General features: G+C 49.2%; 3 protein-coding genes across 3 annotated transcripts; 1 reads left to right on the top strand and 2 right to left on the bottom strand.

Moving 5' to 3' along the window:
• Nucleotides 1-871: 871 nt before the first annotated feature.
• Nucleotides 872-4,878, top strand: T310_7261 (uncharacterized protein; the record flags this gene model as incomplete). Its single annotated transcript, XM_013469952.1, has 15 exons — nucleotides 872-1,334; nucleotides 1,391-2,056; nucleotides 2,476-2,513; nucleotides 2,630-2,724; nucleotides 2,801-2,827; nucleotides 3,064-3,103; nucleotides 3,172-3,187; nucleotides 3,251-3,269; nucleotides 3,409-3,453; nucleotides 3,510-3,526; nucleotides 3,630-3,687; nucleotides 4,006-4,088; nucleotides 4,229-4,367; nucleotides 4,627-4,662; nucleotides 4,764-4,878. The coding sequence occupies 15 exons, from the start codon at nucleotides 872-874 to the stop codon at nucleotides 4,876-4,878; spliced, it is 1,857 nt and encodes a 618-aa protein (XP_013325406.1).
• A 3,800-nt stretch (nucleotides 4,879-8,678) lies between these two features.
• T310_7260 (uncharacterized protein) lies at nucleotides 8,679-11,864 on the bottom strand (the record flags this gene model as incomplete). The annotated part of the gene is made up of 8 exons (XM_013469951.1): nucleotides 8,679-8,795; nucleotides 9,019-9,548; nucleotides 9,723-9,829; nucleotides 9,974-10,024; nucleotides 10,245-10,297; nucleotides 10,353-11,532; nucleotides 11,598-11,746; nucleotides 11,823-11,864. The coding sequence occupies 8 exons, from the start codon at nucleotides 11,862-11,864 to the stop codon at nucleotides 8,679-8,681; spliced, it is 2,229 nt and encodes a 742-aa protein (XP_013325405.1).
• A 406-nt stretch (nucleotides 11,865-12,270) lies between these two features.
• Nucleotides 12,271-13,406, bottom strand: T310_7259 (Acyl-CoA thioesterase; the record flags this gene model as incomplete). The annotated part of the gene is made up of 2 exons (XM_013469950.1): nucleotides 12,271-13,107; nucleotides 13,167-13,406. The coding sequence occupies 2 exons, from the start codon at nucleotides 13,404-13,406 to the stop codon at nucleotides 12,271-12,273; spliced, it is 1,077 nt and encodes a 358-aa protein (XP_013325404.1).
• Between the last annotated feature and the right edge of the window lie 510 nt (nucleotides 13,407-13,916).

Raw genomic sequence — 13,916 nt, 5'->3', positions numbered from 1 at the left:
ACCTTTTTTTTTTAAAGTAAGCTCTTTATTCCTTTCTGGTTTTTGGTTTCTATCTTTTCTGTCCTCTGCTTTCCTTCTCTTCCTCCTTCTTCTTAGACAATTATACCAAATTTAGTTCTAGCTCTGTCTAGACGTCTTGCTAGTAGTATTCTTAGCATGACGAGACAAGACAAACTGTCTCCATCCATCCGCATCCACATGAATGACTCTGAGACACCAAGAGTAGGAGGCTAGGAGGCTATGCTAGACTCTCTCTCTCTTTCTCTCTTTCTTTCTTTCCTTAATGCTTTCCAGCCACCTGAACCATGGCAGGCTAGCTGGAATTCTTTTTTTATTCCAAGACTCTTGTCGTTTTAAAAATGTTCTCATCTCATTGATTGGATTGGTCTGTTGTTGACTATTTCTTTTTTCTTATTTGACATTCAAGCAAGGTCATTTTTTTTTGTTCCAGCTAGCTTGCTGGCTTGCTGGCTGAGTGGCTGTTGTCGGGGTCGACGGTCTTTCTGGGAAAGGCCTCTTCTCTCTACAGAGTACCTTACTTGTCTGGCTGACGATTTGCTTCTTTCTTTTCTCTTCCTCTGTCGTTTCTTCTTCTGCTACTCTTTATTCTCTTTCTCTCTCTCTCTCTTCTTTTTTTCCCCTATTTGGATCTTCATTTCTTGCTGGCGGGCTGGCCTGCCGTCTTCTACTTTTATTTTGTTTTATTTTATTTTTGCGTGTTTTCTGACGTCTGCAGCTGGACTGCTAGATTAAAGGCATTGTTTTCTCCTTCCACTTTACCTGGATTGCTTGACGAATATTGCAAACATTGCATGGTTCTGGGACGACTTCCAGGTTATCTGTCAAAGTTATCTCTTGAAGACCTCCCGCCATGGATGAAGATCGCATCTCGGAGAGGTCTTGGGATGCTCTCGCTGAGCGAAGCCTTCCCGCATATATGCAGGAAACCTCCTCGAGTGGAAGATTCACCTCGCGAAGACGTATGCTTAGTCGAAATCGGAAATCCCTGACGGTCCGTTACGGTGACGACGACGCTGTCGACGTCGACGACGACGATAGCGATGACGATGATGAAATTCAACGTGCCCAGCCTGTACCATCTTCCACCACCCCTATTTTTATCCCCGTACCTGCGACGGCGACAGTCACTATCACTGCTGCAGCTGCTGCGGCTACTCCAGAACGAGACTGCTACCTCAAGGACCAAGCTTCAACCACCAGTCAGGATGCAGATGCTTGTAAGAAGTACCATTCGTCACCATCGAACGATCACTACCAAAGTTCGGCCTTGCAGACAGGTGCTGAGAAAGCAGGCCTGGTCGTCGGGTTAACAGGTTGGTAGACTGTTTCTTCATCTGTCTGTCTGTCAGTCATACTAACGCACTACTAGTTGGACTTTCGATGATTGTGTGTCTGATTGTCTTTCTGACGTTACGACGGAAGTACCGACCGGGTTTCACTCTCTGGTCGTGTCTCACTCGACGGAAGAGGTCATCTGAATTCGACGACCGCAAATGGGCTCCATTGGGCGATGGCGGGGATGGAGCAGTCTGGCCCGACAAATCCAAAGCTCGACCGGTGACGATGACCGTACAAGAGTTGGATGCTGGGTTGGTAGAGACAGTTGCAAGAAAGCCGTCCTTACGTGAGCGTGACTCAGAATCGAATACGGTGACGGCGTCTGAGAAAGCTACTGAGAATACAACGCGCCCCGCTCAGGCGCGTCTTACGATTGAAACCCGGAGTTCCGGGTCCTGGAGGACAGAGAACGAAAAGGAGCTCCTCGATCTGATGCGAGAAAGTGAGTCTGAATCCGACCCTCCGCCAACAGCCAAGACGAGAAGGCCATGGATGTCGTATTTCTCCTGGAGCACGGCCCCGACGACCCCTGCATGCTCCTCCAACCGGGAGACCATGATGACGGATGACAGCGAGCCCCCTCGCTTCCGGTCCATATCCAGCTGGGTGAACTACCAAAGCGAGCGGCAGCAGCGACAGCGCCAGCGCCAGACGAGCGGAGTGGTGTTGCTGCCGCCGCCGATCGTCGAGAGGCGCAGTAAGTTCCATGGCAACCCGCCTTATCCCCCGACTCCTCCAATACCACGTCAGACGCGTTCAGTAGAGGAGGAGGAGAAGCCACGTCTATCTTCATTCCTGGAGAGTCCATCTCCTAAAACGGCAGCGGAGAGTGATCAACTATCGCAGCCCGCCAAAGCGATGACGCCGTCCGCTCGACACAACAGCGTGAGATCATCTGTCTCAACACTGCCAGTCTTCCGGGCCCATCCGGGCGAGGAAGTCGATATCGGGCAGACGAGGAGGATCCGCAGTTCGAGTTTGCGGCGGTTGATGGGTGTTTATTATTGATGGAACATTAGTAATTGAGGTATAATTCCGCCAGAAAAAAATAAAAGAAGACTAGTTGATTCAGATTTATATAATATAGTACTAGCTACTACAATATAACTCCTTGAGTTTTAACCAATCCTAACCCTAAGCCCAACTATATACATGTATGTCCATATATATACGTACAGTACATACATACATACAAAGCAAATTGATAGATACTACAGAGTATATACGTACGGAGCATAGTTAAGCAAAACAAGCAAAACAAATTCTGCAGAACAAGAGTCATCATCAACCTCAACTCAAAATACTTAACCCACTTTATGTACATACATACTACTCTGTACCTAAGTACAGTAAGGACTGTCCTCTGTACGGAATACATATATCATGTAACATGCACATGCGATCGAGGTTATAGAAAGGTATTATTACTCTGTATGTGTAGTTACTGGTATAGTAAAGTAACTACGGAGTAAGTCAGGGTCTGTTGTCTGAGGTCTCAGGATTAAGTTCTCACCGTGGCTTTTCTTTTTCTCCGATCTGGATCCACTCCTCCCTACCTCCTAGTAGATAGGTACGTAGGTACCTAACCTAAGTGACCAGGAGACTATTAGTGCAATGTATGCAATGTATGCACTCTGCAGTCATTATTAATTTAGGTAGGTAGGTAAAATAAGGTAGGGTATTTAAATGGAAATAATTTATTAGTTATTATGGAGAGAAAGAGAGAGAGAGTTCTCCAGTTTTGGTAGTAGTAGTACTTTATGTCCAGTACATACCTACATGAACATGTACTGTACTCCGTACCTAAACTAGGTAGGCAGGCAGGCAGGTACGTACGTACGTACGTATGTAAATGGTACTGTAGCTAAAGTGAAGCGAACTGCATGATCAGCAAAGTACTCCGTACGTACGTACGTAGGTACAGTACAGCTAAAGAGTCGAGACTCGAAGCATTGATTGGTCAATAATCCTATCCCTTCCCTTCCTTTCAGATCCCTTCTTCCTTGGTCTTTCCTGTATGGAGTACTATAAATATAATTGTTATAATAGTAATAAGGGGTTTGTTACCTACCTTAGACCTATCTACCTATCAAGGTACCGATCTACCTATCTACCTGCCTAGATAGGCAAGGTATATACATGATACCTAGGTACCTTAGTGAACGAGGTAAGGAATGCCGAAATGGTCCAATAATGGGACGGAGAAAAAAATATCTTTTTTTTTCACACACACACTTTTTTTTTTCATGCTGTTGACCTCTTATGCGCAGCACAGCAACAGCACGGACTCAATACGTATGCTTACTTAAAGAGTGTGTTACATGTGCTGTACGCAGTTCCCCGTACGCAGTGCAGCTACTACTACTGTACCCACTTCGGATGGCGTTCCAGTTGCCCTAATAACTGAGATTGAACCCCACCATTTGTTTAGTGGCCGTTGGCGAGCTTAATTAATATGCAGATTACAGATAGTAGTACGGAGTTCGGAGTCTGGAGTCGTGCCTGCCTGCTGCCATATCTGGATTAGATTAGAATACTAATTAGCCACGGTATTTCTCATCAGATAGACATCTCTGTTGCTCGTATTAGTCGTATCCATTATGAATGAACCAGCTGACAAACTCTTCATATGATATTGAACAGCAGGGCTTCATCTGATCTTGTTCAAGGAACGACAAAGCTTGGAAGTCAGTCCTTAGAAGTCGCCAAATCAGAGGTGATGGTGCAATGTAAGGCTACTTGTGGCACCTACCACTACCACCGCTGATATGAAGCTGGCCTGTGAGTAACTGGTGAGTTGCCAGGCAAATAGGAGAGTGTTCAGTACTCCCTACAGCTTAGCGAGAAACGACCTGTTGAGCTCGATTAGGTCTGTCATTCGAGCTTTACTCCATAGTGGATTCCATGCCTTATCGAGTAAATGGTCAACGTCGTAGAATACCTCGCAATGGATGTGAGAACAGATTACCGCAAATGGCATATTTTGGTCCAAAGAGAGCAATATTGAGGTAAGCTACTACTTGCAAATCGAATACGAAACATCCGAGGTGTACGGAGTACTCTGTAGGAGTCCCGTGCGAAGGACGCTGTCAATAAGGAGTAGATAGAGGACCCACACAAAAGCTGGACCTCTCGCCGCGGAAGATCTGGCTGTGGTGTACAGGTCGCAGCTAGACGGTGCAACGCGGATGTCAATAAATGCATGATGATTTTGCAGACGGTCTAGATGTATAAAAATTAATTGCACCTGACGCGAACATGGGCTAGAAACGCCACCAGATTGGCTGCCGTAGATAACGAGTGGTTGGTGGTGACCGCGATCACAACACACCTTGATCAGCATTTCCTTTCTATCGACCCTCAACATGTTATACAACCGAGTGCTCCGTACTCGATCTGTATAGCTGCAGAGCCAGCAACTATCGAGTACCTCTGTGCAAGCCTCAGGTCGAGTCACACTTAGTGCTTGGTGTCCATAGAATGGATTTTGAATCTGCAACCCCATCTTTGCTCGATTGACAAGGATTCCGGCCGTTGAGTGGGCCGAAGGATGAATAAAAGACAGGGGTCTCGTGGTTGCGCAATTGCCGTCCGCAATCTTCAGGGAACCGGCAGAATTAGTAAAACGTCTGACCGTTGCGGAGGCTGCAGTCGGTCGATCGATGCCTTCATTACGGAATATTGCAGTATTCATATCGCCACTTTATCGGAAACGAGATCTGCAGAGGCAGACACCATACCTCTCCTCTTCCCAATGGCAGACGTTGCGAATGGCATGGTGACAAAGTCGACCACCATTGGAGCTATTCCCCGAGCAGTATGCGCGTACCTGTCTCCAAGTGGGGTCGCGGTGGCTGCGCGTGCAGGAGGTATACAGCGACACCCTCGTCGGAAATCGGAAGCAGGGTGGAGTTCTGGGCGTCTCCGCTCGTTAGCCAAACCAGACTCAGCGCTAGAGTCCTAGCGATCTTATCATTAGGTAGGACGCATCCCTACAGGAGTTAGATCACAACTAGGCGTTTCCTATTCGGCCATCGTCTCGAGGACTGGACACAGATATTTGTCACTTCGTCCTCGGATCTCCGGACGATCAGACGTATGGGAGATTGGCCAGACCGTCCTACCGCACGCATACAGACACACCAGGGCCTGTCATATTGCAGTCTCCATAAGTACGCTCTGTACAGGTTGGGGTGTGGGTGGTTTGAGCCAGCATGTGATAAGATCTAAAAAATGGACCCAATGGAAACAGCGTGCCAAGCTTCGCACACGTCTGGTTAAGAATACACAAGTCGTAATTTGGATAGAGAGGGAAAACTCTGGTCTATGACGTCTAATCATGGGGGAAATTCCTGCCAACGCCCAACGCATCCAACCAAAGTGTGTAAACAGTGCCATCGCCAAAATTATCCAGTTAACCAATGCTTGTAACCAAGGATTAAAGGTCCAACGCAAAGAAAACTTTTTGTTTATGCGAATCGAGGCGCGTAGAGGGTATCCAAAGAAGAAACCAACATTTTGATGAGACTTTCTTGAGGCAAAAATTGTCGACGAGGATTATTATACCCGCGAGCCAAGCGCTCGCGAAAAACAAGCGATCAGCGACAACATATTCGACACACTCCGACGACCACAATGAATCTGTCATGAGGGCTATCGGGGCACCTGCCGTTTCTTGAACCGTCCAAAGACGTCCGGAAAAAGTGAGAGGCGGGGTCGCGACATGAAGTGTAGATGTAGTAATTCTTGAAAAAGTTGCACATATCGATCATTCCATACGGAATGTGCAGGAATCTGGATGCCACAGACTTTGATCAGCTAGGACATCGCCTGGCAACGACGAGAGCAATTGATTCCCAACCTGACTAGATTTAGTGCCCTCAGCTCGAAGATGGAGACCAAAGGGAATGTGTATCACTTAGATAGGATTCACCAACGAGGATCTAGGCATAGAGAAAGAAAAAAAAAAGATGACTTGAAAACAGCTATTTCGTCGTAGGGAATTGCTTGTCTGCGAGCAAAGACGGCATGTCGACCAAGCAGACACCGACTACGTTTTTTTGGATTCCCGCGAGACGAGCGTTGCAAGGAAAAATAAATGGTGAAGAACTTTCATTCTAGAGAGCCTTCTGGAGCAAGAGACACTGCAAGCTGCCTTAATCGGAGTGGAGTAGCGGGTCTTGACTGACCTTGGAGGGAAGTTTCGGCTGTCGCTGTGGACAAGTCTCGGGAGATAACCTGCAGGAAGCCGTCCCACCGTCCTAGAAAGAAAAACAAGAATCGGGTATCCACATTAGGATATTAGCTCGACTCCGGGTCAATGGGAGATCGACTGCGTCGCTAGCAGCCGTTGATCCTTCTTCACACGTGGCGCTAACAGGGATCTTCATCTATATATACAAGGGCTCATGGCCACAAGCTTTGCCGGTAGGATTCAGATGATACAAGGCGGTGGACGAGGGATCCGAAAAGAAATGTGGAGCAAGATGGGTCTGGAGAGAACATATTTCAATTGGTTACAAAGGCAATGTTTCTGAAAGAAAATGAGGCTGCTGGCTGATTTGTGGTGGATGGTTTCAAACCAGGGTCGAAAAAAAGAATCAAGACACCAATCCTTGAATTAGCCGGCCATGACAGAAATCGAATCAGCAATTACTTTTCAATTCATGGAGGGGAATCAGGCTGTAGATTATCAGCGACCAGAGCAAACTAGCCCAAAGGGCTCTTGCAAGAAGGGACAAAATGCCGTATTCTGTACTCCGTGGTGTCATTTCCCTGGCAGTCTCACACGCAATCGAATCGATAACGACTGCGCACTAATCCCTGATCAAGGATGCTCGGACCGCCACTGTGATGCAGCACGGACACCGAAAATCGCTAGGTATTAAGGGGTCGCTTCGAGCGACTGACTGACACACCGATATCTCCGGCAAGCAAGCCGACTTGTTTCCTCCCCGAAACGGGGTAACGGTTGGGTGTCACTGACGGTGACGCCAGACCGCATTTCGGGTAAAGATCAGGCGATGCCACATGTGACAGTGACAGTGCTCCACCAGACGAGTCTATCGAGAAAAGGAAGGCAACAGAAGAGCAGCCGGGGAGCTGTGTCCGACCGCCTCTCATTTCCACCAGGGAAATCCCGACAGTCCCCGTGTACACAGACAAGGAGAGTGAGATCGAGATTTGAGCTGTCCAAGGATGCTCCCCCGAAAACGAAAACAGCGTGGATGATCACAAGGATGACTAGGGTGGAACCTTGCGGCTACAAGCAGAGAGAGTTGGTTTCAACATTGCTGGGCATCGTCATCGACTGAAGCAGAGGCAAGTTCAGATCCACAATAAAATTGTGATGTAGCTTCCCAGTCTCATAGTGCAGCTTAGTGCACCTCCTTGCCGTGGATGGCGGGGCGATGCTCCAGATTACGGTACTTCGTAGATTCCTTTGTGGCAAATCCTGACAATCCGATTAGCATTCTCAAACAAAGCCCAAGGCCGCAAGGCCAAGATCTCTCCATCAAGGTGGGGGGTTGGAGTGGGCAATCTAATCTGCTTGCTTATCGATAGTTGTTCACGTTGCGTCATCACCATCAATCAGGATTGGAAGAACGGCGGGCGAAGGATCCAGCAGGATTTTGGTCTTGATGCCCAGAAAAGAATAAATTTTTTTGGCGTTTCAGAGACGTCCACGTTAGTTTTCTGTTTGGACCCCTGCGGCAGATGCATGGAGTCAACAGAGGCGGACAAGGGGTCAGTCGATTCCGGGGAAGGAGCGCGCCGGTTGAAGTCTTAGCCACGCCTAGGCGCTCCTGCCGGCTTGGGTTTTGACTTTTCAGCCTTGGAAGGCGTTTCGCTAGGGGAAGGAGCCATTCCGGAGCAGGTAAGGAAGCAGCGGGGCCGTCTTTGATGGCCGCTGCCGACTCCGATTCGCCAGGGGAGGAGCCAATGGAGGCACTCACGTGAAAGGACGAGCCAAGAATAGAACTAGCCCAGAAAAGGGAAAGCAAAACATCCCCATTCCCACGTGATATGCCAAGTGAGACAACAGGCTGAGTCCCGAGCGGGAGGATGAGGTTGGAATAGCAACCACCGACCCAAGAGCCTCATCGGCGCCCTTGGTACGGTACGGACGTCCTCGCTGTTTCTCTAACGTCCTACATCGATCCCACAACGCTCGCTGACCGCATCCGTCCATCTTTTTTGCCGTCGTTTGGCCCTTGCGCCTTGGTTCACTCGTTCGTTAGCGCCGTACCACCTGTCCATCTCCATCACCGAATTGCCGCTGACCGCATTGCCGTGTGAATTTATCAACTATTTTCCATCTACGCCATGGGCTTCGGGGATTTTGAGTCGATCTGTCGCAAGACACCTCTACCACTATGCTCTTTGGTTGGCCCACCGTCGTCAATCCAAGGCTCCGCCGGCATCTTACCGAAATGCTACGCACGCAATATTGAGCTGGCCAACACAATTATCTTTGAGGGAGCGGCAGACTTCATGCATATCCTGGCACTCGGGATGACAGCAGTGATGATTCTGCATGTCCGGTCCAAGTTCACCGCCGTCGGTAGGTTCTCGCGAACCGTGGGAGCGTTGGTCACAATCGGCTAATGAAAGTCAATTACAGGACGCAAGGAGATCACCACATTCTTTTATATTTACATGCTCTTGACTATGTGCTCGCTCGTTCTGGATGCAGGTGTCGTCCCGCCCGGAAGTGGCCCTTTCCCCTACTTCGCCGCAGCGCAGAATGGATTGGCGTCTGCGCTTTGTACATGTCTTCTGATCAACGGATTTGTGGGCTTCCAGCTCTATGAGGATGGCACGACTCTTTCGGTCTGGCTCCTGCGGCTTAGTTCGTTGGGCATGTTCGCCATATCCTTCATCGTCTCCCTGTTCACTTTCAAGGGACTGGGGGGCCTGGGTCCAACGAATACTGTCGGCATGTTTGTGGTAATCTACATCCTCAACGCCATCAGCCTTGCTGTCTACGTTGGCATGCAGATCTTGCTGGTGGTGAACACGCTCGAGGACCGGTGGCCGTTGGGCCACATTGCTTTCGGTGTGCTCGTCTTTATCGTCGGGCAGGTGCTCCTCTACGCCTTTAGTGAGACCATTTGTGAAAACGTGCAGCACTACCTGGACGGTCTGTTCTTCGCGACATTCTGCAATCTCCTGGCTGTCATGATGGTCTACAAGGTGAGTTGTTGTCCAGTCGATTTGGATGAGGATTGTGAACTGACAATGTTCTTTAGTATTGGGACTCGATCACCAAAGAAGACCTCGAATTCTCTGTGGGCCTCAAGCAAAATACATGGGAAGTCAAGGAACTCCTTCAAGAGGAGGACCGACGGATGACCATGTACCCCGACAACGCATCGGAGTACGCTCCCAGTATGCACTACCGAAACTCGACCATGGGCGGTCACAACTACTGATGAAATTTCTCGACCTATCCTCTTTTTTTTTCTTGCTACAATTGTATATAATTCCGTAGTTTTTTTTTATTTTCTTTTGTCATGATTATTCCCTTCTTATTTTTTTATTCGATGGAATTAGTTTTATGTTCTGTTCTTGTGTATGCACGGGAAAAAAGAAACAGGGCGATGAAACAAACAATCTTGCACTTCCCTTCAGCATGGATGTACAAACATGGACTCTTCTATAACTAATAATCATTTTAGGTATGGATCTGCACATCGAATGTTATCAAATATTGGGAATGGAATGTTATTACTCATACTCTTTTTTTCTTTTGTTTGGTTTGGTTAATAGCACCCTTGTCTTGTCTTTAATAGAATGGAAGAAGACCGTCAGTGACATATGACGTATCATATTGCTTGTCTATGTAGTAGTCTAGTACGGAGTGCATACAGTACAGTACATACATTATGTAGGTTAGGTAGTCAGTCCAGTCTAGGCCAGGCCAGGCCAGGCCAGTCTAGGTAGTTTACTAGTTTTAATTGATTGATTTATCTATTTATCTATTTATTTACAACCACGACATCGTCCGCTTCCATAAACCCTTTATTGTCCACTTCAATAATTTGCTTATCATTCCTTGGCGGACCCTGATTGATTGTTTTGCGCCTGCGCCCGCCACCACCATTCTCATGCCGATGTTGATGAGGTCGGGTCGCGGACGCGTACCAGCCTTCGTCTACCCACTTCACGATCGTGTCGGCGGTGTCGTGGGCGAGTTTAAAGTAAGACGGGTTGTCCCTGGGTGTGAACATGGTGGTGTGTGCTGTCGTTTCGTCGCGAGCCTTGTCGTTCGTAGCGGCGATCCATCTCAGTCCGGATTCGGTGGTGATTGCTGCGTCGTTGCGGTCAAAGTCTTCCGGTAGCTGGCAGAAGGTCCGAGTCTTGGACTGTGGGAGGCGTAGAATGAATGACGATGACGATGATGATGCTCTTTTTTGACCGGTAGTGCTGCCGCTGCTAGCCGCTGACGACGAGGCAGCCTTGCCGAGACATGTGTAGAAATTGACGCAGCCGATCTCCCGATCTTTGTGCAGATCGGTGAGGGATGCGACTCGTTTGCGCAGATCTGCAGGCCGCGCGAGACAGCCCACAAACTCGAGGTGGGAGGTCACCCAGCTCCATCCAGCCGTGATGCGGTCTCGTTGTGAATACAGCGCTGCTGCTCCACCTGCAGCGACTGCTCCTGCAGCGCCCGCAAACATGGCGTATCGGCCCCAACGCTGCCATGATGGAGTTGCTGCTGCATCGTCGGAGGTGGAATCACCTGTTGCAGCCGGCAGTGCCAAGGGCGTAGAGGCCTTCTGAGTCGAAGCCGTCGCGGCTGTGCGAGAGGTAGATTTGTTCCCTCCAATACCAAGCAAACCCGCCACTTCGGACAAGGCATTGTACGCCGTGGATACGGCTTTGTAATGCTCTTGAGCCCCGCGTGATACGACTCCAGGCGCGATGCCAAGGAAAGGTGTGTCAAAGGCGACAAGGCCTTGGATATGTGGAAACATGAAGAAAGGGGCCGACTCCACCGATCGTCCGGAGGGAGGAGGAAGCGGCCGCTCAGAAGCCAACAGAAGAAGAGTCTCCGCGCCCACTATGCCGCCCATCGAATGCCCAAGCAAAATGACATGAACAGACGGATCGATCGTTGGCGACGGCGTTTGGTTCGCAACCTCAAGGTCTATGACCTTGTCCTGAAGCCTGTCGCACATCTTGTCAGTTGGAGACAGAAGAAGCAGAGATCATAAGGCCATAAAAATACATACCATTCTCGAAACCTGGCGACGCAGTCTTTCAGCTCGCCCCTCGTCTCGTACTTCGGGTACGTGAGCGCTAGCACGTCGATATTGGGAAGAGCATGGCTGACAAGAGCGACCAGCTGCTCCGGAAAATTCCCAAAGGTATCATTGCCGCCCTGCGCAGAAGGCAATATGGAATCAGCTGTAGCCCTTCATGTGCAACCATGCGGAGTGTATAGTAGCGGGACCCACCCTGAACCCGTGCACAAACACAAGGAGAAGCGTCTTCTTCATTCTCCGTGCGGGATGCGGCTCAAATGCTTCATTGTCTGGCAAGCGTCAGGTTGTACTCGAGAAGGCAGACATTGGATTCGGTGGTCTCTGGAGGTTTGGAGATACGAGACAGCAGGGTGGGTAAGGTGTTGTTGTCCATGCCAGTAGACTTTGCGTCATGCCGCTTGCTGGAAAGTCCACTCCGCACGTGCCAAGCGATGTGCACGTGGAGCAAAATCGCTTGCCGAATTAGTTAACAATGAGGACAATTATCTCGTCTGTCTTTTATTGACAGTAAGAGTCAATTGCCTTATTGAAATATTTAGATTCCTTTGAGCGTGCTCTGACGGCATTAGGCTTTAGTTGCAAGCGACTGAGCATGCAACTAGAATTCTAATCTACACTCTATACCCATGTGCGACTGACATCAAATCTTCGAGTCTCCTGGTCCCTTGAGCTTGACCAGACCGTCCTGAACTGCAGTTGCAAGCAGTATTCCGTCCACAGTCCACAGCCTGGTTTCATGTAAAGCTCTATTTTCCCCCGATCTGCTGGTCCAGAACTCCTCGAGAAACCACTTTCTTTCCCCGGAGTCCCAGTCGATCATCCTCAGACTGTCCCCATGTTGGTGGAATATCACCGTCAGGCTCAGGCTCGCCAGGTGCGTCCAGCCGTCTGGCTGACCGAGAGCGCGGGGGATGATGAACAGGGAATTTTTATCGCTAGCGTAGAGATGGGCGCATGCGAAGAGGTTGTCGTACTCCCCGTCGCGGCCTTTGCATTTTTGCTGGAGCTCATCAACAGCCCCGGTTTCCTGTTCTGGGGAGCCAATGAAGCGATAAAACTGCAATTGGCGGTACTCATGTGGATTCTTTTTGACTTCATCTGTTCGGTTGTACTGTCCCATATCCACTTTCCTTACTTCGACACCGGGGAAGTCTGGTTCCTGAATCTTGCCAGCTTCGACATATTGTATATACCACGGAGAGTCGATCCCCGGTGCGATGGGATGATCCTCCGGACTTTTCCCCTTAAGAACGGATTCATAGCGTTTCTCGAGCTCTGAGAAAGGAGGCTGATGGCTGGAATTATGCTGCTGAGCTTCCGGACGCTTGAAGGAGCAGAGGGAAGAGAAGCAAACCCTGCCTTCTTGCCTGGCCTCCACAGCGCGTAGGCAGTAGTTTCCGCCGTCGCGAACATGGCGGACTGAGTAGACAAAAGGAACATCCAGCTGGCCTGGTAGGAGAAAGAAGCCTGTCACACTCTGCGCAAAAACTCAATCGTTCCATTCCCATTACACCAGCATGCGTTCGAAAAACTCACATGTAGAACGAAACCCTTGCTGACCGTCTGAGACGCTGCGTAGGCTGACTGCGCATACACATGGCCTCCAAAGGCGACATTGGCAATGCCGGGGGCATACGGCGGGGCGATGGATTGGAAATGTTCCACTTTCTCAGCTTCCACGTTGTTGCTTGGAGGAATATCGCCGACTCTCTCCAGAGCCATCAACTCCATGAACGATAAGGGCGGGTTCCGCTTGGGTGGGTTGCCCAACGACATGGTGATTCTGAACGGGTTGTGTCCGCTACTGTAGAAATCTCGAGAAGAGGATATCTCAAAGACAGCGTCAAGAATATGTGTGTGTGCAGACGAAGACGGATATTAGAAGTCTTTCAACATAATGTCCATAGACCGTCGGAGCATGGCCGTAGACATCGAACTACATTTGTAGTACATGCATGTGTTGCCTTGCAATCTCCCTTCTAATGGTCTGATCAGATTCAAAAACGAAATTCAATTCCACTTCGGTAATCGACTGCAGATATGAAGAATGGACGGGTGAGGATCATTAATGTTATTGTTTTCATTCATGTGAACAACTACCTAGGTAGCATTGTTCGGAACTTTGTATACGACAATCTGATCCCTGACTGGTTGGTGAGCCGGGGCCCGCCGCTAAGAGAGACAGATCCGCCACGATTGGAGCGATACCCGAAGAGACGAGGATATTATTACCTTATGAACACGAAGATCGGAGGTTGGAAGATACGACATCCTCAATAATTTGGA

The sequence above is a fragment of the Rasamsonia emersonii genome (genome assembly GCF_000968595.1).
Source record: "Rasamsonia emersonii CBS 393.64 chromosome Unknown ctg1118621760522, whole genome shotgun sequence".
Lineage (NCBI taxonomy): Eukaryota > Fungi > Ascomycota > Eurotiomycetes > Eurotiales > Trichocomaceae > Rasamsonia > Rasamsonia emersonii.
Note: the sequence above shows the minus strand (reverse complement) of the source record. Positions and strands in the feature narration are given on the sequence as shown.